This window comes from Rattus norvegicus, chromosome 3, assembly GCF_021556685.1.
Source record: "Rattus norvegicus strain SHRSP/BbbUtx chromosome 3, alternate assembly SHRSP_T2T, whole genome shotgun sequence".
NCBI classification, from domain to species: domain Eukaryota; kingdom Metazoa; phylum Chordata; class Mammalia; order Rodentia; family Muridae; genus Rattus; species Rattus norvegicus.
In genome coordinates, this window is record NC_141536.1 from 52,842,040 (window position 1) to 52,867,806 (window position 25,767).

The 25,767-nt window shown below is 43.8% G+C and overlaps 1 protein-coding gene and 1 long non-coding RNA gene across 4 annotated transcripts in view; both read left to right on the forward strand.

The window, feature by feature from the left end:
• Positions 1-15,968: 15,968 nt before the first annotated feature.
• Positions 15,969-25,767, forward strand: part of Cers6 (ceramide synthase 6) — a 248,819-nt gene continuing 239,020 nt past the window's right edge. For 2 of the 3 annotated variants that reach the window (NM_001399362.1, NM_001399363.1), the window contains 1 exon segment: positions 15,969-16,305. In NM_001399362.1, coding sequence (NP_001386291.1) covers positions 16,136-16,305 — 170 coding nt within the window. In that variant the 5' untranslated portion in view covers positions 15,969-16,135. 3 annotated transcript variants of the gene reach the window in all.
• Positions 18,573-23,654, forward strand: LOC148006478 (uncharacterized). The gene is made up of 2 exons (XR_015684358.1): positions 18,573-21,481; positions 23,312-23,654. It is a non-coding gene; the product is annotated as an uncharacterized LOC148006478 (long non-coding RNA).

The following is a 25,767-nucleotide window of genomic DNA, read 5'->3' on the forward strand; positions in this document are numbered from 1 at the left end:
GGTGGGAAGGTGGGTAGGTGGGTAGATGGGAAGGTGGGTAGGTGGGTGGGTGGGTAGGTGGGAAGGTGGGTAGGTGGGAGGGTGGGTAGGTGGGTAGGTGGGTAGGTGGGAAGGTGGGTAGGTGGGAAGGTGGGTAGGTGGGTAGGTGGGTAGGTGGGTAGGTGGGTAGGTGGGAAGGTGGGTAGGTGGATAGGAGGGTAGGTGGGTGGGTGGGTAGGTGGGAAGGTGGGTAGGTGGGAAGGTGAGTAGGTGGGTGGGAGGGTGGAAAGGTGGGTAGTTGGGTGGGTGGGTGGGTGGGAAGGTAGGAAGGTGGGTAGGTGGAAAGGTGGGTAGGTGGGGAGGTGAGTAGGTGGGAAGGTGGGTAGGTGGGAAGGTGGGAAGGTGGGTAGGTGGAAAGGTGAGTAGGTGGGTAGGTGGGAAGGTGGGTAGGTGGGTAGGTGGGTAGGTGGGAAGGTGGGTAGGTGGGTGGGTGGGTGGGTGGGAAGGTAGGAAGGTGGGTAGGTGGGAAGGTGGGTAGGTGGGAAGGTGGGTAGGTGAGTAGGTGGGTAGGTGGGTAGGTGGGAAGGTGGGTAGGTGGGAAGGTGGGTAGGTGGGTAGGTGGGTAGGTGGGTAGATGGGTAGGTGGGTAGGTAGGTAGGTGGGTAGGTGGGTAGGTAGATAGACGAGTATGCCTGCATGAACCTATCATATCATGTGCATGCAGATATCTGTGTAGACTGAAAGAGGTCATCAGATCCCTTGGAAAGGGACCACCTAACATGGATGCTGGCTTTGAACCCAGGTCCCCTTAGAGAGCAGTAAGTCATCTTAACTGCTGAGCCATCTCTCCAGCCCATTTTTCTTGACAGCCCTTTTATTTGAGGTATGACGACATCAAGGAAACTGTTATTGCAAGCCACATCGATAATCTGTCTTCTTTCCTTCGTTAGCTACCATTTTATAGCCTGTGAGTACCAGAAACACTTCCAATACCGACTGTAGAACAGCAATTGCTATTTTGTGATGAGAAAGCAGCTCCCACTTTCTATAAGGGGATGATACAGCTATAACAGGTAACAAATAATTAAAACTGAATGATATTACGCACCATTGACTAGTCTTTTGGGGTTTTGTTTCCCAACAGGAATAAAATTCCTATGGCAATTTGTCCCATCAAAACCTCTAAACTCTCTCTTAAACTTAGATCTGACCTCAGTCTCACATCACACAAGAACACTGAAGACATCTCTTAAGCAAAATACCTTATAAATACTTAAGAAAAATCTAAATAATTAAGAAAGTCTCTGGATTTCATTATGAATTTTGCAACAATTACTGGGGCAGTCTTCTGATAAAATATAAGGCTGGTGAGTTCAGAATGCTTAAATCTTCTAATTATATATGTCTGAATAGATTTTTAAAATCCTACTGGGTCTGGAGAGATGGCTCAGCGGTTAAGAGCACTGACTGCTCTTTCAGAGGTCCTGAGTTCAGTTCCCAGCAACCACACGGTGGCTCAAACCATCTGTAGTGGGATCCAATGCCCTCTTCTGGTGTGTCTGAAGACAACAACAGTGTACTCACAATCAGAAAATAAGTAAATAAATAAATAAATCTTTTTTTAAAAATAATCTTACTTATTTCTAAATCCTATTGCTGTATTCTCCCAGTACTGCAAAGTTTGAATGACTTTAGCCATTATAAACCTTTGAGACAAATAAAAACACCTCAGTCTGACATATCTGACATGCATAATACCCTAGTTTTAGACTGTCCCATGCATTAAGCCAACAGATGATCTTACAGTGTATCAGTCTCATATTCCATTCAACGAGATGAAATACATTCAGAACAGCTTACAGTACAAAGTTCCTATGTAAGCCCCTGTGCTGGGTGAATTGAGTTTAACAACAAAAGAGAGTTTCCTTGTTTGATCACTATTCAAATTCGTACGGATGTTTTTCGTTTTAGGAGAACGGCTTTAAATTATTTGTACTTTCCAAATAGAGATGTATGATGAGGTAAGTGCACATTATAGTTGTCAGATAATAACTATTTCAGAATCGGACATGAGCATCCGACTTAAGTGTACTTCTGAGGCAAAAATCAATGATTTCTGAGTGCAGGGGAATTTCCCCCAGAGTGTCTTCTTCCTGGGAGTCACACATGAACACAAACTCACCACAACCGATAACGAAGCAACTGTTGAGAGAAAATAATAACACGGTCCTTTGGCTGAATGTCATGTCTCAGACAGCACAGAATGCTTCCTGATGTGTGACCTCCCACTAATCAAAGTAGCAGAGTTATTTTCAAAATTCTAGGGAAGGGACCTGGTAACTCACCGAGTAATGGCCTACATGCTAGGAAAGTGAGGAGAACGCATCTACTACCCAAGCAGTCCAAACCCGTTTGAAGTTTTTTTTCCCCTTTGAACCTTGCAGGCAGCCAGAAGGTATTCTCTCTGAAGGTGTCAGTAATGGGTAATGGCCAAAGTGATTAGGCCTTTGGAATTCCATGTGCTCATTTTACTTCCTGAGTGTTCTTCTCTCTGATGGTAGACATCCCCTACTCTACCATGCCTCCAGTTTTTGGCTCCATCCCCTTGCCCTCTGCCCTCTGTGCAAGGAGAAATTTAGAGTAATATAGTTCCTAAAGAATTAATGGATAGCCCATCGTTCAAACACTATACCTTTTGTGCTCACCACTAGGTGAGCTATCCTGTGTGCTTTATAGCCAGGGTGCTATTGGAAAGCTGTAACTACCCTCTGAAGTGTGTGTTTTCCTTGTACTTGGGGCACGGAGTCCTTATTTACAACAGTCACGTAACTAACACACTGGCCCTTACTTTGAATGTAGGAATTTGACTAGGTTCAACTATTACCTTACAGTGTTCTGTGCTAGAACCCCGATCCTCTGCAAGAACAAGAGCTCATAACTGCTGAGTCATCTCTTCAGACCTTCATTATTTATTGTGCAGATTAAAATCTCCTCCTCTTTCCCATGATAGGAGTCAGGGTGTTTGAATGAGAGGGCTCCTAGTTTATCTGAGGGCCAGCTTCAAACTTCTCTTCTAGGAAAATAGAATTAGACTTCCAAGTATATTAGTCAATTGTCCTCGGTTCAGGTCTCTGGATGGACACAGGTTGTATCTCCTTAATGTCCTACATTGGAGCCCGTGTGTCACATCTCCCAGTCACGTTTTCACCTCCAATTCTTGGCCTGCTTCCTGTGAAGTACTTGGGGTACAGCTGCTTTTGTTGACTGCACCTGTTCCTGGAGCTCCTGAGTTTAAAATACAGGATTTCGAAATCATAACTTCTTCATTTTTCTCCTGCGTATGTCTTCCGGAGTTATTTGTATAGTGTAAGCTACCCGAATTAAAACTGAGTCCTTTTACATGTTTCTGACAAGCATCAGTAGCGCTTAAGCTTGATGACGTCTCTGAGGGGAAATGTCATGGGCAAACAAAAGCAGAGGCCCTGGAGTCAACCTCCTTTTCCATCCTCAGGCCCCTTCTCATTTTATCCTTAGTGAAAGGCATCTTAGAAGTAAAGGCCCCTCCTGATGGAGGGCAGACTCTCTCCACAAAATCTGAGTCTTCTTTCCCTGGGAGGAAGGAAATCTCTGGGAAGCTATAAAATCTGTAACAGTAACAACAATAAATGCCTCCATGTTTATAGTAAAATCTATACAATCTCTCTGAAACACTGCATTCATTCCACGTGGTAGGCAGGCAATGCTATCCCCATTGTACAGGTAAAATCCTGAAGTTTCGAGAGGTTGAGCTTTTAGGGAGAAAAATTTCCAAGGAAATATAGATCACTGTGATAAAGTCATTCTCTCTCTTTCTCTCTCTCTCTCTCTCTCTCTCTCTCTCTCTCTCTCTCTCTCAATTTGGTGATCTTAACATACGCTAAATGATTTCTTGAGAGTTTCATAGTCATCACTATATTGACTTATTTTCCAGATGGATTCCTTGCTTTACAAATAAAAGTATTTCTTTCAAAATATGACCTTCTATATAAATATAGTCTGTCAAGTGTAAAGACAAGGAGATAACCCAAGCCAACAAGTATGATTGACTTGCCTAGAGTCATCCTATTGTCAGTGAAGACATAAAAGACAAAGAGGGAAACGAGCAGACAGCCTGCATGACCCTTAGTTCACTGGTCTCTGTGTCATTCACTTTGTTCCCTGCCTGGCCCCCAAAGTCATTTGAGTTGGCAGTGTCAGCTGCTTCTCCAAACATGGCACTTTCTTGGCGCCTCTGGATTTAGTGGTTGCAGCTGTGATTCTCCTCAAGTCCATGGCTCTCAGTAGCTTCTAGCTTTGCTATGGAGTGAGTGGGAAGTCTCTGAAACTTGACATGATGTAATTCAGCTAGTGAACTCAATTAGCAGATAGCCAAACAATTCAATTCTCACCTTGAATGTGGCCACTTGGTTCTTTTCTTATCTTTACATACATACATACATACATACATACATACATACATACATACACACACACACACACACACACACACACACACACACACACACCAGATCAATGCAGGTGACAGATGATTCTTATGGTGCCCAGCTGTTAATTTTTCTCAGAAAATTTTGAGTCTCTCTTTCTATGCTTAATTTGAAAGGAGTACTGAATTCTCCATAATTACTAGTTAAATAATTCATCATTCTTCAGGCAAGTTCCTTTTTCTGCTGTAGACATCATAGATGCAAGTAACCACTTGGCAGCATGGGCTTACCATTCAGTTATTCTTATTTTCTTAACATAGAAGTAATTGGTAAAAAAAAAAATTAAGCAAACATCATGGAATAAGTTGTGACTAGAGTTCAATCTTTTCTGAGCTCTAAGTTTATTTAGGCAATATAAACACACTATCCTCTTTTACATATGTGAAAACTAACAAGAATTTGCTGGGCTTCCCATCATAATGTATTTATTAACAATTTTCCAGTAGTCAGAATTATGAGACATGTCAAAATTGAAGGATCACTTTGTAGGCAAAGAGTTTCTTATTGTTAGAGTTGTTTAACAAATTAGATCTCTTCCAGTCCTGGAAAAATATGCTTCTATATAAAGCCAATAATTTAAAACATTATTTTAGGCCATTTACTCCTCCTACAATGATCCACATGGAGTGTTGAGCTTCCTCTTTTCTCTTTGGTTTGAATAGTGAGAAGGAGAACCAGGCAAATAAATCAGATGGCCTGATTTCTAAATGCTCTTCATATATAAGTATGTATAAAAAGCGACATCATGGTCTGTTAGCTGGGATCAAATGCATGTATGAGTTTTTATGCACATAAGTTATGTGATTTTAATCCCTAACTCAACAGCCCATAGTCACCGACCACATCTTGCTTTCCCTTAGTTGTTTTGCAACATCCTGACATACTTAAGGTCTCCTGGATTCTGAAGCCACAGTAGTAGGTTTAAATTTCAGGAGGAATCGCTTCTCGGCCTTTTGGCTAAGATCAAGTGTAAATTTCAGGAGGAAAGTGAACACTTAAGCAGACATATTAAAACACAGACACAAAAGGATCCACCCATTGGCTAGGGATACCAGTGTCATGGACAGCTGGCATGAGAGGTTTTCAGCAGAAACTACTGTGGAAGAGAAAGGAAAAAAAAACATCTTCAATAATATTTGACATGGTTTTTATGAAAGACTGAGCTAGCAGCAGGTTCTTACTGTAACTCACAGGGTTCACAGCTGGATGAGATTGACAATTAGTTTTCTCTTCTAGTATGGCACATAGCATCTTTCAGCACTAGGAATGCTAGCCAGCAGGGATGAAGCCTCCAACTGAGTACCGGGTCGACTTCTCCATGTTCTATAAGTCTTCAACAATTGGGTCTTTGTGAAAAATTCAGGAGGATAACCAATAAATAGCATTGGCAAAAGTCTGCAACATCGGGGCTGGGGATTTAGCTCAGTGGTAGAGCGCTTACCTAGGAAGCGCAAGGCCCTGGGTTCGGTCCCCAGCTCCGAAAAAAAGAACCAAAAAAAAAAAAAAAAAGTCTGCAACATCTATGTACCTCACTGACCAACAATTCAAGAAAAGGTAACCCATTCCTGGCCTGGTACTGGGGCAGAGGATGCTTTACTTGGATTATATCTAGTAGGAGTCTGTCACCATTGCAGGGTGTCTTAGTTAGGGTTTTACTATTGTGAACAGACACCATGACCAAAACAACTCCTACAAGGACAATATTTAATTGGGACTGGCTTACAGGTTCAGAGGTTCAGTCCATTATCATCAAGGCAGGAACATGGCAGCGTCCAGGCAGGCATGGTGCAGGCAGAGCGGAGAGTTCTACATCTTCATCTGAAGGCTGCTAGCAGAATACTGGCTTCCAGGCAAACTAGGATTAAGGTATAAAAGCCCACACCCACAGTGACACACCTACTCCAAGGCCACACCTCCAAATAGTGCCACTCCCTAGGCCAAGCACATTCAAAGCATGACATTCCACTCCCTGGCCCCTATAGACTTGTTAAAAACATATGAGGCTATGGGGGTCATATATAGCCATAAGATAATAATAATTTAAAAACTACATTTAGTCCAACTTCCAAAGTTCCCATAGCCTATCGCAGTCTCAACAATGTTAAAAGTCCAAAGTTCAAAGTCTCTTCTGAGATCCATCCAATCATTTAACTGTAATCCTCCAATCAAGACTCTAAACTCTGCATCTCTAAGTCTAGTGTCAAAACAGTTTTCAGATCTCCAGGTCCTTTTTCATCTACAACAAACTTCTTATCCTGGGCTGGTTCCACTCCTTGTTAGCACCACTCCTCAGGAGATATCCTATGACTCTAGCATCTCAAAAATCTTGGGGTCTCCAAGGCAGCTTCAATGTTACAGCTTCATGTTTTAATGTCTGGGATCCCCACATGATCCTTCAAAGGGCTGGCATCACTTCTCCAGCTCTGCCCTTTGTGTCACTCTAAGCTCAGGTTGATCCCCTCCACTGCCACTGCTGTTCTTGGTGATCCTCCCATGTTACTGGCATCTCCAATATGCTGGGGTCTTCTGCTGCAACTAGGCTTCATCAATAGCCTCTCATTGTCTTTCTTCATGGTGTCAAGCTTCAACTCCTTTGCATGACCTTTGCAATTCTGGGCCATCAACTGCAACTGAGGCTGCACCTTTACCAATGGCCTTCCCTGGCCTCTCACAGTGCCAAGCCTCAGCTGCTCTTTATGAACCCTTCATGCCATCAAAACCAGTACCACATGGGTGACTCTTACACATTACCAAGTCCACCCACAGCACGAGGTTGTCTCTGGAACACAGCTTCTTTGTGTTCTCAGAAAACACTTCCCAGAGATTTCACCTCAGTAAAGCTGATCTCTTCTTAATCACCACTAATTTCTTAGCTCCAGCTGACCAACACCAGTTGTCCTAGTAGTCTCCTTCTCCTCTTCAATATAAAGCCAGAGACACATGGCCAAAGCTGCAGAGTTTTCCTGCTTGATGGGGCTGGAACATGGCCCTCCCTTATTCTATTACCAGCTTTCTGTTTTCCAACTCCTTCTCTGCCAAAGCTTGGCTCTGGAACTTGTTCTCTAGATTGACGTTGAATGGAGAGATCTACATGGCTCTGTCTCCTGTAATTCAGGGATTAAAGACATGTACCACCACGCCTGGATTTAAACTTTTCTTCACCTAGAACCTGCTTTGTCCCAGGATGGCCTTGAACTCAGAGATGTGTTTGGCTTTGTCTTCTGGGACTAAAGGTATGCACTACCATGGCTAGATCTAAACTTAGCTGGGTCAGATATAGTTTATTTTCTTTCTCAGTTTGCTATGCTTGTTTAAAATGCTCTTCATGAGACTTAACCAGAGAACAAAGTCTATGTGGGCATCTCTGAGACTTCCTTTGTCAGTGCAACTAATCTGACTCTCTTCACCTTAGCCTCAGGCAGATTCTTCAGACAAGGGCAAAAAGTAGCCATATTCTTCACCAAAATACTACAAAACCAGTCTATCGGCCACATACTGAAATTCTCCACTCAAACCTCTTGGGCCAGGTCTGTATAATTCAAACCACTCTCAGTAACAAAGTCTTCCAATATTCTTACTAGGATGGCCCATTAAGCCCCATTTAAAGCATTCCACTGTTTTCAAAATTCAAAGTCCCAAAACCCACATTCTTCCAAAGAATAACATGGTCAGGCCTATCGGAGCAATACCCTGGTAACAACTTCCCCCTTAGTTAGGGTTTTACTATTGTGAACAGACACCATGACCAAAGCAACTCCTATAAGGATAATATTTAGTTGAGCCTGGCTTACAGATTCAGAGGCTCAGTCCATTATCATCAAGGCAGGAGCATGGCAGTGTCCAGGCAGGCATCGTGCAGGCATTGTTGAGAGTTTCACATCTTCATCTGAAGGCTGCTAGCAGAACACTGACTAGGACTAGGGTGTAAAAGCCCACACTTACAGGGACATACCTACTCCAAAAAGGCCACACCTCCAAATCGTGTCAGTCCCTGGGCCAAGCATATACAAACCATCACATTCCTCTATGCTTTATAGAGATGTATTCTATTTACCCTCTCTTGGGAGATTCCCTCTTCCTCCATGCTCTCCTTCTAGCTACCCACCTAACCTCTGTGGGTATGTTGAATGAAACACACACATTGAAAGGTTAAAAGAAGCTAATATCTACATGTAAGAGAAAACAGTTTTCTGGAGTCTGGGCTACTTAATTCAGGATGATTGTTTCTAGCATCGTATATTTATTTGTAAATTTTTAATTTCAATTTTTTAACAGCTGGGTGAAATCCTACTGTATCAACGTGCCACGTTCTCATATCCATTTATCCATTGATGGATATATAGGCTACTTCCATTTTCTAAGACACACTGGCATAGATACTATGTGAGTCACCAACTACCTCTTTTTTTTATTTTTTTTATTATTAACTTGAGTATTTCTTATATACATTTCGAGTGTTATTCCCTTTCCCAGTTTCCGGGCAAACATCCCCCTCCCCCCTCCTCTTCCTTATGGGTGTTCCCCTCCCAACCCTCCCCCATTGCCGCCCTCCCCCCAACAGTCTAGTTCACTGGGGGTTCAGTCTTAGCAGGACCCAGGGCTTCCCCTTCCACTGGTGCTCTTACTAGGATATTCATTGCTACCTATGAGGTCAGAGTCCAGGGTCAGTCCATGTATAGACTTTAGGTAGTGGCTTAGTCCCTGGAAGCTCTGGTTGCTTGGCATTGTTGTACATATGGAGTCTCGAGCCCCTTCAAGCTCTTCCAGTTCTTTCTCTGATTCCTTCAACGGGGGTCCTATTCTCAGTTCAGTGGTTTGCTGCTGGTATTCGCCTCTGTATTTGCTGTATTCTGGCTGTGTCTCTCAGGAGCGATCTACATCCGGCTCCTGTCGGCCTGCACTTCTTTGCTTCATCCATCTTGTCTAATTGGGTGGCTGTATATGTATGGGCCACATGTGGGGCAGACTCTGAATGGGTGTTCCTTCAGTCTCTGTTTTAATCTTTGCCTCTCTCTTCCCTGCCAAGGGTATTCTTGTTCCCCTTTTAAAGAAGGAGTGAACCATTCACATTTTGATCATCTGTCTTGAGTTTCATCACCAACTACCTCTTAAAAAAATGTACTTAAGGCCAGCTCCATAAGACGAGACTCGTGTCTGACACATCAGTGAGGCCAACAATCTGGAGCTAAATAGGTCAAACTTTGTACTATTATTTTTGTAAATTAACAAAAAATAATAAGGCCCTGAAGGCCATATTGCTATACTTGTTACTTAACCTTTACCAGAAAAGCTTCTTCTTGCTGCAGATGGCAACTAACACAGAAACTCACAACTATTCCAGATACATAGGATAAAAGACCTTGGAAAAAACTCAGACTTAAATAGGACATCTAGATCACACTTCCTCCCCTCAAAGCTCAGGGCTCTCTGTAAAAGAAGGGGACAGAAAGCTTGTAAAAGCAATAGTTGTTGGGTGACTTCAAGGAAACACTGTTTTCCAGACACAACAGGGCAGATGCACGTATACACTCACAGACATTGGGATGGAATGCAGAAAAACTAAAAATTCAAGCTAGACAAAATCCTAGCACTCAGAATGAGGGGGACAGTCACGAGGTTCCACCCCTACTGAAGAAGATTTTAGCATTTGATTGCTGCTGGGAAGGAAAGTTAGTTGTCTTCAGAGAAGTGACATTGGCATATTAGTCGCACTCTAGGGCGGGCCCTACATCCAGGAGTAGTTGGCCAACACACACTGGACTCTATGGGGTTTGTGTTTTACTTAAAATACCATTATATTTATTCATTATTATTGTATGTGTTTTGCTTGTGTATGCATGTAGTACACACTGTGTTGGTTTACGTCCACAGAGGGCAGAAGAGGGGATCAGATAATCTGTAACTAGAGTTAGAGTTGTAAACCAGCATGTAGTGGTGGAAATAGAACAGTTCTCTGCAAGAGCAGCCAGTGCTCTTAACTTCCGAGCTACCTCTCCAGTTCCACACTTTATTTCTAAGGACTCAAGTATGTGTTAGGTAAGTAGAAAGATGGGGAAGCAACAGGAAGATCCTGCTATTTTAAGGTCATAGTTCTTGATGCACTTGGACTTAAGTTTTACACAGGGCAATACGTATGGATCTATTTTCATTCTTCTATATATAGACATCCTGTTAGTCCAGCACCATTTGTTAAAGATGCTTTCATTTTTCCATTTTATGGTTTTGGCTTCTCTATCAAAAAAATCAAGTGTCCATAGGTGTGTGGGTTTATTTTTGGGTCTTTGAATCAATTCGACTCCATTGATCAAAGTGTCTGTTTCTGTACCAATACCATGCATTTTCATCACTATGGCTCAACTTGAGGTCAGAGATGGTGATCCCTCCAGAAGTTCTTTTATTGTTCAGGATTGTTTTGGCTACCCTGTGCTTTCTGTTTTTCCGTATGAAATTGCTCTTCCAAAGTCTATAAAAAATGTGTTGGAATTTTGATGGGGACTGCATTGAATCTGTAGCTTGCTTTTGATAAGATGGCCACTTTCACTATATTAATACTACCTATCCACAAGCATGGGAGATCTTTCCATCTCACAGATGTGCAGCTTGGTCTTTATGAGGAGAAGGGGAGAAAGGATGGGGGAAGGATTGTGGGAGGGGATGGCTGGGAAGGGGACAGTGAGTAGGATGTAAAGTGAATAAGTTTTTTTTTTTTTTTTTGGTTCTTTTTTTCCGGAGCTGGGGACTGAACCCAGGGCCTTGCGCTTCCTAGGCAAGCCCTCTACCACCGAGCTAAATCCCCAACCCCATAAGTTTATTTTAAAAAGGTCATAGTGAGGAATGTCACACAATCCTTGTGAAATTACAGGTCCCTGGTGACCTACCCATTTGAGACTTCACTTCATCCTCTCCACCTGGTGTGTGGTGGGGGTGGGGGGGAGCATCTGGAGGGAAGAAGTGGCAAACAGAATCACAGAAGGAGTTAGAAGAGGAGAATAAAATCTCTCAAACAATAAATAAAAACGATTGAAAAAGAAACAAAACGAAGCACACCACACGAAACATGGGCAGGGACATATGCGGTGGAAAGTGTTCTGTGTTCTACACATTCCTCCTCAGGTTTGGCACCTTAGCTTAGCATCGGTCCAGTGCTGTTAGATAAACAATACTCACTTCTTCTTTTCAAGTTGTTGGGAGAAGCAGAGTTTCTTGAATTGTTATTGTCGGTCTGCATACTGTAGAGGTGAATCCTGTCTATCTGTTGCTGAAATCACGAGGGCACGTGCCACATACAGTCTGAGGGGAAACCCCATAGGTGGGCAACTTGTTAAAAAGCAAACAAACCAACACCAACCGCAATACTGCATAAATATGGTGCTTTGCCAACTACAGCAAGAAAGTTTTGTCTTTGCAAGAAAACTACAGAGACAAAATTTTGTAATATTTCCTAGTATTCACAGTTTCTTTGTTGGCTCAGTAGTTAAGAGTGCTTATCACTCTTGCAGAAGACTGGAGCTCAGTTCCCCGCTCCTAAGCCAGGGAGCATAAAACACTTGTAACTATAGCTCACTTGTACACACACCCACATACACAAAATTAAAAATAATATTGACAATTAACAAAGTTAAAAATAAAAGCGTACTTTTAGTACTATATATGTATATGTATATACATACATATATGCATACACACATCTATATCTATATCTATGCATGTGTGTGGGATGTGTTTGATCTACGTGTGTTTCTATATGCTACTATAAAATAGCTCCATGGGGTTGGGGATTTAGCTCAGTGGTAGAGTGCTTGCCTAGCAAGCGCAGGGCCCCGGGTTCGGTCCCCAGCTCCGGAAAAACAAAAACAAAAACAAAAACAAAAAATAAAATAGCTCCTATGCTCTAGTCCTAGATAAAACACAGGCTCATTAAGATTCACAGGTACAACCCTTTGCTCCATACTAAAGGCTATCTGTAATCTGGTGTATCAGCTGTGTTTTATTTATTGCTTTTATCAGATTTATCTCACCTTTCCCCCACTGCTCATGCTTTTGAAAAATCCTGCTCACTCTTCATGACGTAACTCCATTTCTACCCCCTTGGTTGGCGTTCCTATCCCTTCTTCAAAACAGACTGTCTCTTCTTCTGAGCCCTTGTTATCTGCAACACTTGGGCATTGTCCTCTGAGGTCTAGTGCATCCTGAGTGGCGGTGGCGTGAGCTGCTACTTAGCTTTCCTTGTGTGCACACCCTGCTACCCAGATCCATGTGTGCACACCCTGCTACCCAGATAGATCTGTGTGTTCTTTCTGTAGAATAAGCACTACAGTCTCCTGTCATGCAAACTCATAGCAGAAGCTCATGGAAACTCTGGCTGTTCTCCTGCTCCCAAGACATAGAGATTCCTTACATGTGAACTCCAATGTATGTGGAAGAACTAAGTTGTGCAGATGCACCCAAAGATGAAAAAAAATAAAACTGACTTAGCTTTGTTGATAATTCCTGGTTGCCTGGAGAACCAGGTGTGTCCTCATATTCTGCTTCAGATTCAGATTGCACAGCTGGTTCCCAGCTGTAGTGCGGGCAATGTATACTCCCATCCCTCAACAGAAGTTACTCCCCCCCCCCCCCCCCCCCGAGCTGGGGACCGAACCCAGGGCCTTGCACTTCCTAGGCAAGCCCTCTACCACTGAGCTAAGTCCCCAACCCCAGAAGTTACTTTTCTACCTTTTCTTTTTTCTTGTTGTTCCTGCTTACCAACCATTCATTTTTCTCATGGAGCCACATATGTGTTTGCTTCCCTGCAACAAGTGGAAATCCTTATTGTACAGGTGTAAACTGCCATCCTTGCAACTTGCCGTGTCTCCTGTGACAAGCCGTCCTTTGAGTCTAAAAGAGCTTGACATTGACTATCAGAGCAATGTCTTGGATAGTAGGACTCCTGGATCAAAGTAACAGTAGTATAGCCAGACAGGGAAAATTCCACAAAGTTAAACTGCTTCTTGGAATTTGAAGATGAGAAGGCAGACAGCACCCATGTACCACGTGGGGCCTGAAGCTAAACATGGAACACCGGACTTAACTATTCAAATGGTATTTCCACCTAGGATGTTTTCCTTTGGGGAGGAAGTTTGTTAGTGTAATGTCAGCTCATTAAGTCAATTTATGTACTAGGTATAGAAGAAAAGGGATGAAGTGGGTTTAAGTACTGGAATTGTGTGACAAAAATTCAACTTTTTAACTATGTACTAGTTAAAAACTTTAAAACTTAAAACTATAATATATATATATATATTACAATCTCCTGCACCTATGATCATACACACACACACACACACACACACACACACACACACACACACACTTTTTTTTGTTTGTTCTATTGTTTAGTTTAATTTTATGTTTCTGTTTTTAGGATAGGGTTTCTCTGTGTAGACCTGGCTGACCTGGAACTCATTGATCTATAGACCAGGCTGGCTTCAAACTCAGAGATCTGCCTGCCTCCCAGGTGCTGGGATTCAAGGCTTCACCTAGGTGATTATATATATGTATATATATATATATATATATATATATATATATATATATGCGCTTACATTTTAGAGGCAAAGTACCAATAATGCTATATGCTGTGTCGATGGTGGCGATGGCTTTGGGGAGTAATGGCTGTACATTAACTTGGATGGCAAAGGGAAGGCTTTATCCAGAGTAAAATGAAGGACAGAGAAGAAAGATATTTTAGGAAAGACGTTCCATGGACAGAGGACAGCACACACACAAAGACTGGGTGGGTATGGTTAAAAAGCCGGGAGCCATGAGAGTCACACAGAGGGAGGAGAACACAGGAGATCAGAGAATAAGAAGCCAAATGTCTTAAGACATTAAAATGGCTTTGACTTCTGCTTGGGGGAGAACAGTGATGAAGCGGGTTTAAGTACTGGAATTATTTGACCAAAATTTCAACTTGATCACTGTGGCCAAGAGACACAGAACACAGACAGAACTGGGGGTTGAGTGGTTACAGGGCTACTCAGATGTGAAATGTTATGACTGTTCAGATCAGCTGGTAGCCAAGCAGGTGGTGGAAGTGTAAGGTTATGGTTTTAAAATGATTTGGAAGAATTTGTGGTGTGAGAAAGGAGGTATGCAAGCAAGAGGAAGGGGGCAAGCAACTGTTTCCTTTTGGCCTGAGCCATGACCACAGGAAGAAAAGGTTTGGAGGAGAGATTAGTCATTTGACCATCCAAAGAAAACTGGTAGGGACTGAATGTGTTCTCCCAAAATTTAATGCACTGGCGTTTGGAGGCTAAACCCTTGGGATGTAATTAGCTTCTGAGGATGAAACCTTGGGCTGTAATTAGCTTATGAGGGTGAAGGCTAGCTTAGTGCCCTAGTAAGAGGATACAAGGATGAATTCTCTGTCCCTGCAACAAGAAATTTCTCTGAGACGACAATCACCTGTCAGGAGTAGTCCAGGAAGGGTGTCTGCCACCCACTAGGTTCCCTAGAACCTTGACTTTGGAGTTTGCCTCTGGAAGTATGAGAAATACATTGTCACTGATTGAGCCATATGTCAAGCAGTCTGAATTAAGGCAGGGACTGCTGACCTTTGCAGTCACAGCTGACCTTGAGTGATGGGTGGGGAAGGCATGAATGGAAGCTCAATAAAGATTAGGAGGCAAGAATCTGGAGGCCTTGAGAGCTTGGTTTAAAGGGAGGGAGAGAAGGAATAAATACCAGCCCCACCCCATTATCTAAACAAAGTCAAATTTTGGTTCCCACAGTATTTTCAGAGGTTACTGGAGCAGTTTCCCATAATGCTGCTGTTACTAGCTACTGAAACCACCACACACGATCACCAAGCAATTCATTAATCAATCACAAATGCCTATTTTCTTGTGCTACTTCATAAATCAAAATTAGGGGCCTTGTTCCTTGGGGAGCCAGCTCAAAGAGAAGCAGTAGTGTGAAACGTGGCAGGAAGGTAAAGGAGGGGGTGAGGCTCGGGTCGGAGGCAGAAGTCTCTTGCCAAATCATCCAGCCCCAGTTCCTGATTTTCTTTTAGCACCAGAGAGGATGATCCTTTCCCTCCCACTCCTTCCTCCTTTGCCTTTGCGCCCCCTACTTCTTCTTCTGAGGTTCTTTTTCAGAGCAGGGCTCTCTCTGGAAGCTCGGCCCCTGCCAGGCTCCTTTTCGCCTCCCTGCGCTCCGGAAGAGGACAAGAGAGCAGAAACTCCAAAGAGGCAGGAACTGGCGTCCTGACTAGGTGCGACCCAACTTGGGGCTGGGACAGAGGTGCAAGACGCGCTCCAGGTGCGGGTCCAGCGCCTGAGCGCGGCCCGCAGCTCCCAGGGCGTAGGCGAGCCGGCCGCGTGTGCCTCGGTGCTTGACAGGAACACTAGCCAATCAGGACGTGCGGCCAGGCTGCCACGTGACAGGCGAGGCGGCCCTTTTCCCAGCGCGGCCAGAGGGAGGAGTGGAGCGGATCGCCGAGCCTGAGAGTGCAGCGGCCGCGGAGGAGGCGGCGGCAGGCGGAGCGGCAGCGGCACAGGCTCCCGGCCAACCCAGCGCGCATCCCCAGTGCCCTGCGCTGCAGAGAGCTCGGAGGAACGCGGGAGCAGCGACACAGGAGTGGACAAAGCAAGATGGCAGGGATCTTAGCCTGGTTCTGGAATGAGCGGTTTTGGCTTCCGCACAATGTCACCTGGGCAGACCTGAAGAACACGGAGGAAGCCACCTTCCCGCAGGCGGAGGACCTCTACCTCGCCTTCCCCTTGGCCTTCTGCATCTTCATGGTGCGGCTCATCTTCGAGAGGTAAGAAGGGCCGGAGTGCCTGCTCTCCTGCACACACGCACACGCGTGCACACTCGCTTGCTCCGTGGCGCACGCCCCCGCGCTAGGGCTCACACCTCCCAACCTTTGTGTTCACTGTGGGGTCCGGGATTCCTCGGCCGGGCTGGCTTCTGGGGAGCTCGAGAGGGTCCAACTCGACCGCGGATTTCCTCCGGGGCGCCACGAAGGGGCGGCGGAGCGCTTGGTCGCCGCCTGCGCTCCTCCTTTCCTGGCTTCCTCGTCCCAGAGAGGGCCGGCGAACAAAGGTGAGCGGAGGCTGGCCACGGGGAACCGCTGCGCCGGGGGCTCGGCGGTCTCCCTCAGACCCGCACTAGGCGCTTCCAGGCTGGGCTTCTCCTCCGAGGCTCGCCGCCACCCACCTGACAGCCTGGAACGATGGGGACGCGCGGCCCGGAGGGAGGAGGAGCGCACACACTTCCAGCCCTTTCACTCCCGCACGCACGCGGGCTGCGCTGCAGAAGAATTTGCCCGGACCTTTGGCTTCAGCTAGCTCCCTGGCTTCCATCCGTGACACCGAGTTTTAGGCCCTCGGTCCTGTGAAATGGGTGACGACAGCACTCCGGATCATTACTGGTTTCTTTAAAAGAGGGCAAAACAGGACCGGTGCCCATCAAAATAGTCATTTGAATCGATAGTAGAACCCCGTGACTAATCATAAGCTTCTTGCTAGTACCGGAAGACACTTGAAACGTTAAAAGAATTGTCACATAATTCTTGGTATGAGTCCTCGATTTGGTTAGATCTCGCCATTGAATCCGCACACAAACTTGTGTTACTCTCATTGAGTCAGCCTTAAGTCATGGAACTAGATTTTGCCTGCTGTGCATTCAACACTCACTCATGAAACAAAATCGGCGCAATACACTTCTTTCTTTAAACTGAAAAAAAAAAATCGTCTTCCTCTTCCCTCCCTCCCACCCCCATTCATCAGAGAAAGCTGATTTCTTAGATTACAAATATCCATTTCTACTCCAACCTCCCTTCCCTGCCTCCAGCTCACCTTGGCTGTTTCTCAGGTTGCTACTGTTATCTTGTTTACTCTTGGTTTGGCTAAAACCACTGTTGAGGATGTCAGAGGGTATCTTCTGTGTCTTTTGTTGCCTGAAATAGCAACAAAGCTTCCTGGGAACAGAGAAAGTATGTTTTGCTCTAAGGAAGGTGTATTTTTCAATGGGCAGTGTTGTTGATTGTGAGCTGAGTCAGCTGTTGCCATGCTGGAATCGACTCGCACAAAGGGACAGCCTCTTTTTAAAAAGGATCGGAATCCAGTGCAAATATGTCATTGATCCAGCGCCGAGTCTCACTGTGACAAAACTGGTGTGCTTGAAGGCTGCAAGTCTTTACCTACAGAAAATGGGAACTCAGGTCCAACCTTGCTATTTCTGCAAAGACAAGCTGACTTTCAGGAATAATAGGCTGTTGCCTGTGCAGGGACAGTATGGGAGAGGGATGACGCCAGATGAAATCTGTCTGGATTCACTTTTGGATACTTACTTCAAAGAAAATCTTTAGTTGTAGATCTTGGAGAACAAAAAACCAAGGCAGCTAATGAACCATATGTGAAAGCCACATTTCCTCAACATTCTCTCTTATTCTGATTCTGGACTCTTAAGTAGGGTTAGAAAATATTAAAGATGAAGATAGCTTGGTTTGTGTTTGGCTTTCTTTGTCTTACACACACACACACACACACACACCACTGATGTAATATCAGACTGAAGGTTCAGTTTTCTTTTTCCAGAAATATTTTTCTTCCTAGCATAATCTCATGACTTGACTTAAGAATTAATACAAAAGGATCAGCCAGCAGCCTTCAACTACCAGTAGTGACGTGTGTGTGTGTGTGTGTGTGTGTGTGTGTGTGTGTGTGCGCGTGTGTGTGTGTGTGTGTGTGCGCGCGCGCGCGCGCAGAAGACATTTAATGGACTGTCTAGGAAGTGAATAATGACTCTTTGTCACTCATGTGTGATGGGATGCTGCCGACTTTGTGGAGGGTAACTACTTTGTTTCTTTCCCTCTATGGTTGTGACAGATGTAACTTTAACCATTCAGACCCAGGTCTTTGAAAGTCAGAGAGTAATTACATCTCGAGCTAGAGGTTCTAGATTTTTGGGTTTTTATCAAACCCAAAGTACACACTCCGCTATTCAACCTGTGGTGTGAATATTGCCAATGTCCGTGTTGTTGAGCCAGACTGTATTGTTGTCAAAAATACAGCTCATGCCAGGTACCCTTTTGACAGGATGCACATGGAGTTTTCTTTCTTTATAGTGTTGCCTGTTATTATATGAAAGAATCCCATCATAAAATGAATGCTTTTTTAATAGAGACACTTCCTCTAAAGGTCTGTTCTTTGATTGTCATTTACTTCAAACTTGAGAACATGCTAGGAGATCCTTGATCATCCAAGATCTTTATCTCCCATTAAGAAAAGTCAGTAATGTTTTTGCAGAATTACACACTTGAATGTGTCTTTCTCTCCACACAGGAAGAATTGACTGAGTTGGGTCTTATCAACTGACTAGCTTGTTTTTTTTTTTTTTTTTTTTTTTTTAATTTTTTTCTGTCACTGTTGGGGCGTGAGAGGCAGTAATGGCCAGGACATGTCATTTTACAACAGCATATGGAGAACAATATGGTATCCCAGCATGGCTGATTAAAAATAGAGCAGTCTAAGGTCACTGACTTGAGTCTGTGAAACACCCAGACCTCCCCGGCTGTTAGTAGCAACCTTGTACTAACTACTCTTAGCTCTGGAGAGAAATGGAGGGAGCCAGTGTACACGCTACCAGATTAGCAGAGAAAAACTGTTGAAAAACAAATAGCATCTCTTCATGCCTTTAGTCCCAGCACTGGGGAAGCAGAGCCAGGTGAGTCTCTTAGGTTTCAGGCCAACCTGGTCTCCAGAGCAAGTTCCAGGGTAGCCAGAGCTACACAGAGAAACCCTATCTCAGAACAAAACAAATCAAAAGAATGAAAATTGTAGTGCCTCCCATTATATTATGTTGGTGACTTGATGACAGAAAAAAATACTTGATGATATAGAATTGTCATCTCTTCTGTGTCTTAATTTAACACTTGTTCCTAATCTCCAGACTGTCCCTGGGAATCGTAACAAAGGTTTCTTCCAACTTCACTTTAAAAAAAAAAAAAAGTGTCATACTTAAGATATTAAAGTTTGGTTGAATCCCTGATTGGAAATAGAACTTCTTGGAATTATTATTATGAAAGGCAACTTGACTGTATTTTCTTCTTGGTGGATTTAAGAGAGATGCAGATAGTTCTGACCACAAGCAGAACAGCCAAGTTCTAGTGAGCATGCATTTCAAGCTTGGCCCAGATCTGTTTATTCTTCAAAACCAATGGCCATACAAAGATATCCTTTGTAGTCGTTACTTACAGCCTAGAAAATTTCTTATTTTCATTCTCTCCACATGAACTGATGAAAGGTATGTTTGTGGGGTAAAGTGCACTGCACTATGCGATGACAATTCTCTCACATGAACAAACATACCTGTCACCTGAGAAATTTATTTCTTCTCATGTGAGTACTTTTCTCTTGGGAGTTCTTAAGCAGTGTGCATAATATTATTTGACACAGTTGCCTTCCTAAGTAATAGATCTTAAAAAGATATTCCTTCTAACTAAAACTTGGCCCACCTTGACCTCTGTCTCTATTCTCTTGTACTCTGGAGCCTCTAGTAACTTCCTTTTTACTCTCTGCTGTGTGTATGTATTCATACATGTGTGTGAAGATTTATATATACTTTGTATATGTGCATATCTGTGTATATGTATATATGTTTGTGTACATATGTGTGTATACATATGTATATATGCATATACACACACATATATGAATATATGCATATATACACACATATATATGTATAAATGTCTTTACATGAACATATGGTATTTGTTCTCTAAAGATCTGGCTTATTTTTACCTCATATATATTGCAAATGAAAGACATTCTTAAGGTCAGTGAGTGCTCCATTTTGTGTCTATAACTTATTTCTCCAGCCATGTGTTGGAGGATGCTTAGCTGAATGAATTTGGCTGTTGCCAACCATGATGCTGTAGTGATACAACCCTCTTTTCACTGCTTTCAAATCTTCTGGATATGAAAAGATGGGGGTGGGAGGTAGCTGTGGGGTAGGGCCTGTACTTTCCCTTTCCTTCCAAATCTCTGCCTCTTGTGGATCTCTTGTATTTGAAGATTGCTAATTATTATCTCCTGGGACTCTGAGAGAGGTTTACCATTATGTTTTGGGGATCAGAAATAAGCCTTCTCAGAATAAAGAGGACTTTTATTTATTTGTGTGGGACTATTCTAGTCAACCATTTTTAAGGTAGTTTTCTATTGTGTTTAGAACAGAAGACTCATTTGGGGTGTTACCACTTGGGCTCCAAAACGTTACAATATTCCTGAGTTACCAAAAGGAAACTTCTACAGAGGAAACAATTGTTTGATCTCTTTCAGAACTCTTTTTGTTGGGATCCAGAGTTGAGCTGACATCTGACTGAGAGCAGTAGCTCACTCCTGACAGGGTGGCTCTCAGTGCCACACCTCCTGAGGAACGTCATTATTCTTCAGGAGTTGACCCTAGCCCACAGAGCAGTGGTCAGATCCAAAAGGGGAGTGTCTTCCCAAACCATTAGGGCACAGGTGTCTTAGTTTTGTGGAAGGAGCGGTCTAGGTGAATCAAATAAGGGCACCCGAGTGCAAGGGCTAGGGAAGAGGAAATAATGGAGTGAGTGGTGTGCTTGAGTCGGGGAGTTAGAGAAGGACTATCTCGGAAGTGTACCAGAGCCGATTTAAGTCCAGCACTGACAGGTGTTACTGTAAAAGAAGTGTAGGAATCCCTAGACACAGTTCACAAGAGAGGGATAACCTTCCCACGAGCGTCTTCTCTGTGTGAACTCAGGGCTAGATATTAAACTCTATAAATGTATCTTAGCTTATTAGATAAATGGTGTTATGGAGATTAAAACTGTATACACCTGCTGTGTCACAGACAGATGTAGGAGCTAAGAGCTGGGTTCTCACATAAAGAGATACTTGATTATGGTTTTTTAACCTAGGTTGGGTAAATTTATTACCATAGATTTGTGTGTGTGTGTGTGTGTGTGTGTGTGTGTGTGTGTGTGTAAACAAATAAAATGGTCAGTGTTATTTGAAGAAGTTTAGTAAGACTTTTTCATTCAGGAAAATAAAAGATTTGCATTATAATGGTGTAATAACTCAGCTATTTGTAGCAGGTTGCCTTGGGGGTAAAAGGTCTGATTCCGTTCTTAGTGTGCAGTGCTGTAGAGGAAGCCTGTGAGAAAACCTGACGCTACCACAAATGACTTACAGACGTTACATGTTATGAAACCAGTACCCAGGCTCCACTGAGGGCTTTTCTGTGAGCCTCTCTATTCCCCACAGGGAGGGAGGGCTGCGTAGTTCCTCTCTGGAGTTCCTAGCTTGTAGGGTGTTTCAGAAGTAGTTGTTTGTGCTGGAGATTTGCAGCCAAAGGGAAATGGGGTTTCAGATGAATTTCTTCCATGGCTTTGCCAGGCATTGCCAGGCATGTCTTCCTTAGGGTACTTCACTAAGCCTTGCTGACAAATGCTGGAGCCCAAGCGCTCACTGCACGTGGAAAGCTTTAAGTTTATTAAGTTTATGCTTCTCTGCCAAGAGAAGATACCCAGCGGGGTCCTCACCTTCTCAGAGGAGAAGGGGGAGCGGGAGGGGGAGGGGAAAAGGGTTGGGGAAGCGGGTGACCAGGCGGGGGGCAGTGAGCAGAATGTAAAGTGAGTAAGTAAAAACAGTACAATGCAATAAAATAAAAAGTTTCCCTGTGACGAGACAAAACCAGATTTCTAAAGCAAAACTTTATATTTTTCCCTTTTTCATCTTCTTTTGACCACTTCTCAGGGTATTGGGGTGACCAGTTTGGTTTGATCATGATGATTGGATTATCCTTTACCCCTTTCTCCTTGTTTAAACATGCTGGCCTCTTAAAGCATATCTGTCCTTTCATACTAGTGGTACCTTGATGAATATTATCCTTAAGATTTTATCCCCACCCCCTCATTCTACACCGGGGATGCATCATTTTGTTGGGTTTAGAGGCTATTTTCTATTTCTCGTAGAATAATCTTTCAGTTCCATTGATTTTTTTTTTAACAGCATGTGTTCTAGAAGTAGCATTTCTAAGTCCTAAAGAATAACTGCTCCAGTGTTCTCGATGGATACAGGTTGCCAGATAGTTGTCTAGAAGGATAATAATCCTAGGCAGTTCTTGGGAGAGTGCAGATGTCCTGGGAGACTTGAAGATAGTTTTCTGTTGAAATACGAATTGGGCGTGTGGACTCCTTGGAATTGACAGATTTCAAAATCAATCATTGGCTGACATGTTGCTTTCTTTGAAGTCAGTATGTTTATTTCTGGCAGAGAAGTGGTGATCCTCTTCCTCCTCTTCTTCCTCATTCTCCTCTTCCTCTTCTCCTTCTCTTCTTCCTCCTGCTCATCCTTCTGTAATTCCTCCTCTTCCTCTTCCTCCTCCTCTGTCTTGCCTTGGTCTGTTTATCTGTCTGGTCATGTTTACACTCTTGCATTTCTTTCTGCCTCCTGCCTCTCCCTACAAGCATTTTCCCATCAGGAAGGTTTCTGAGTTCACAGTGGAGGGATGCCGTTGGAGGAAGTAGTAAATAGTTGAGTCTGTGGTGGACAGTGAGATGGGCTGGGATGAGGGCAAAAGCAGGAAGAACGAGTAGCTTTTCAGGAAGTGACCCTTGGAGATAGCGTCTAAATTCATTGCTATAATTCTGAACTTTTGATTTAAAAAGGACTTACGTGCCAGTGAGATGGCTCAGTTGTGAAGAGCATGTACTACTCCGGCAGAGGACCTGAGTTTGGCTACCAGCACTCGTGTGTGTGTGTGTGTGTGTGTGTGTGTGTGTGTGTGTGTGTGAGTGTGTGTGTGTATAAGAGGGTGTCTTATAGCCTTTGCCTTCTGCTCTAGGGACTCCATATCCTCTGGCTTCCACAGGCACCTGCACTCATTTCTGTGAACATAATTAAAACTGCTAAAAGTAAGACTTTAAAAAAAAAAAAGATAATTAACCAACCCATAGAAAAATACCCCCAAACCCATTGAACGCTACCATGTTGTGAATTCGATCTCAGCATTTGAAACAGAGAAGTGAGCCGGAAACATTCAGGCAGCAGCAGTCAAAAGGAATTGGTACACTTAAAAAGTGATTACGGTCAGACCTTCTGTGTTAAATGCATTTTACTACAGCAAAAGAGAAGAAAATAGAAATTTCAATGACTTAAAAAATGTCGCTCCCTAGACATAACTATCTTCAGTGTTCTGGGTCTGGCACCTTTGAAGGTGAAACAGACAGGCCTCTTGGTGTCAGTTCCCTCAGGCATTAAACTGACTAATTATCTTCAGGTTGATGGTTGGTCCTCTTCTGTCATGGGTGTGTGGAAGGGGAGGGGAGGAAAGAGGCGTTGGGATCCAGAGTTTGTGGAAGACACTTGCATCGTTTTGTTATCTTATTCATTTCTTTTGTTTTGTTTTATTTTATTTGTAAACAAGTTCTCATTATGTAGCCCTGGCTGTCCTAGAACTCACTGGGTAGCCCTGACTGGCCTTGAACTCACAGAGATCCGCTGGCCTCTGCCTCCCAAAGGCGTGCACCACCAAGGATGGCAAGTCAGTTTGTTAATCAGCATGGCAGAGGGCGTACAAGGCTCTTGCATGGTTTCCCAAGGGGGCTGTTCAGGGTTCTGGAAGAACTCACTCAGCGCGTGGTTCTTCAGCGTCTCAGGATTACAGTAAATGTGTCCCAGTCAGTACTGGATCCATTTGGAACAAGCAAGGACAATAGAGCAACCTTCTCCTGAGTCATGTGGCATGGGCCACCCATGGTTCTGAGGGAATTTGGGAGAGGTGAGATGAGGTTTGATTCTCTTGCTTCTTTCCGTTCGCTGTCAAAAGCAGTGCATAAGCAAGTGATTAGAACATTTGAATACTTGAATATAATTTTCTGAAAGCTTTGCAGTACATCGGCTTGGATTTGTTTGGAAGGTTGGTGACAGTGTCTGTCCTTGTATAAAACTCTACTTTCTTACATCATTTATGAGAATATCTGGGGCATTTTTGAAAAGGAACACACACACACACACACACACACACACACACACACACACACCCATGTCTTTCGGAATGGACCCCAGTGTCTTTCAAAATGGACTTCTTTCAGAGCCCTAGTGTGTCCTGGTTGGGCCTTTGCATTGATTATCTCAGAACTGAATTGTGGGGAGTGGGGGAAATAGCTGAGTGGTTTTTAATTACGAGAAAGAGAGAGACATTCCTTTACCAGGTAATCTCTTTATACAGTGACCTAGGACTAACATTTGCTGGGACTTGCCATTGTCTGCATAAATGTCACATCTTATCTGGGAGGTGTTCAGGTTACAGGCTAGTCCTTCTTCCCTGGAGCTGGCCGAAAGCATGGTTTCTTGTATTTTCTGTCCCTCCCTCCTCCTTCCCTCCCTCCCTCCCTTCCTTCCCTCTCTCCTCTTTCTCTTCATTAGTAAAGATGCTTTAGAGGTGCTGGGGGAACCAGGAAGTCTCAAGAGAGGGAAGAGGGATCATTTAAATAGGGAGAGGACATGGAAAACCATCTAGAATCTTGTATGAGAGTGTTTGGCCAGTACCAGAGAGCGTTGCCAACTGGTCTGAGTGGCTTTGCAGGTCTTCTCTCTCTCTCTTTTTTTTTTTTTTTTTGGTTCTTTTTTCTCCGGAGCTGGGGACCGAACCCAGGGCCTTGCGCTTCCTAGGCAAGTGCTCTACCACTGAGCTAAATCCCCAACCCCTGCAGGTCTCCTCTTAATAGAACACCATTTCAAAGCAGAATGAAGTGACTTGGCCATTTAAGCAGAGCAGCAGTTTGGGTACAGTAGCTTGAGTGTCTGAAAATGGAGAAAGTGGCAATCAGTCACTGTGGTGTTGTAGAGAGTAAGGGTGTCATGTGTCAGTGGGCGTGTATTCAGGAGCATCAGAAGGCCTGACGAGAAGGATGGTGCGTTGAAATAGTTGTGTGTGGTTCCTGCACGTAATTAGACGTGTACAGCTATAACTAGAGTTAATTGGTGCCCAGCTAGATAGCAGAAAGATTAGACAACTTGGCTTAAAGTCTGGATAGTCTTCTACCAGCTAAGGAGCAGTGGGCTGAATTCTCTAGACCCCATTGTCCTCAACTGGAAAAGGGGGGGAGGGGGGTAGAAAGGCCTGCTTCGTAGTTCTGAAAGGGGACCCAATTTAAGAACACACATCGTGTCATTCTGATTCTTTAGGGTAGTGTTTAGCACCTACTGGGAATTAGTGTTCAGTAATGGAATTTAGCTTGTTGGTGTGT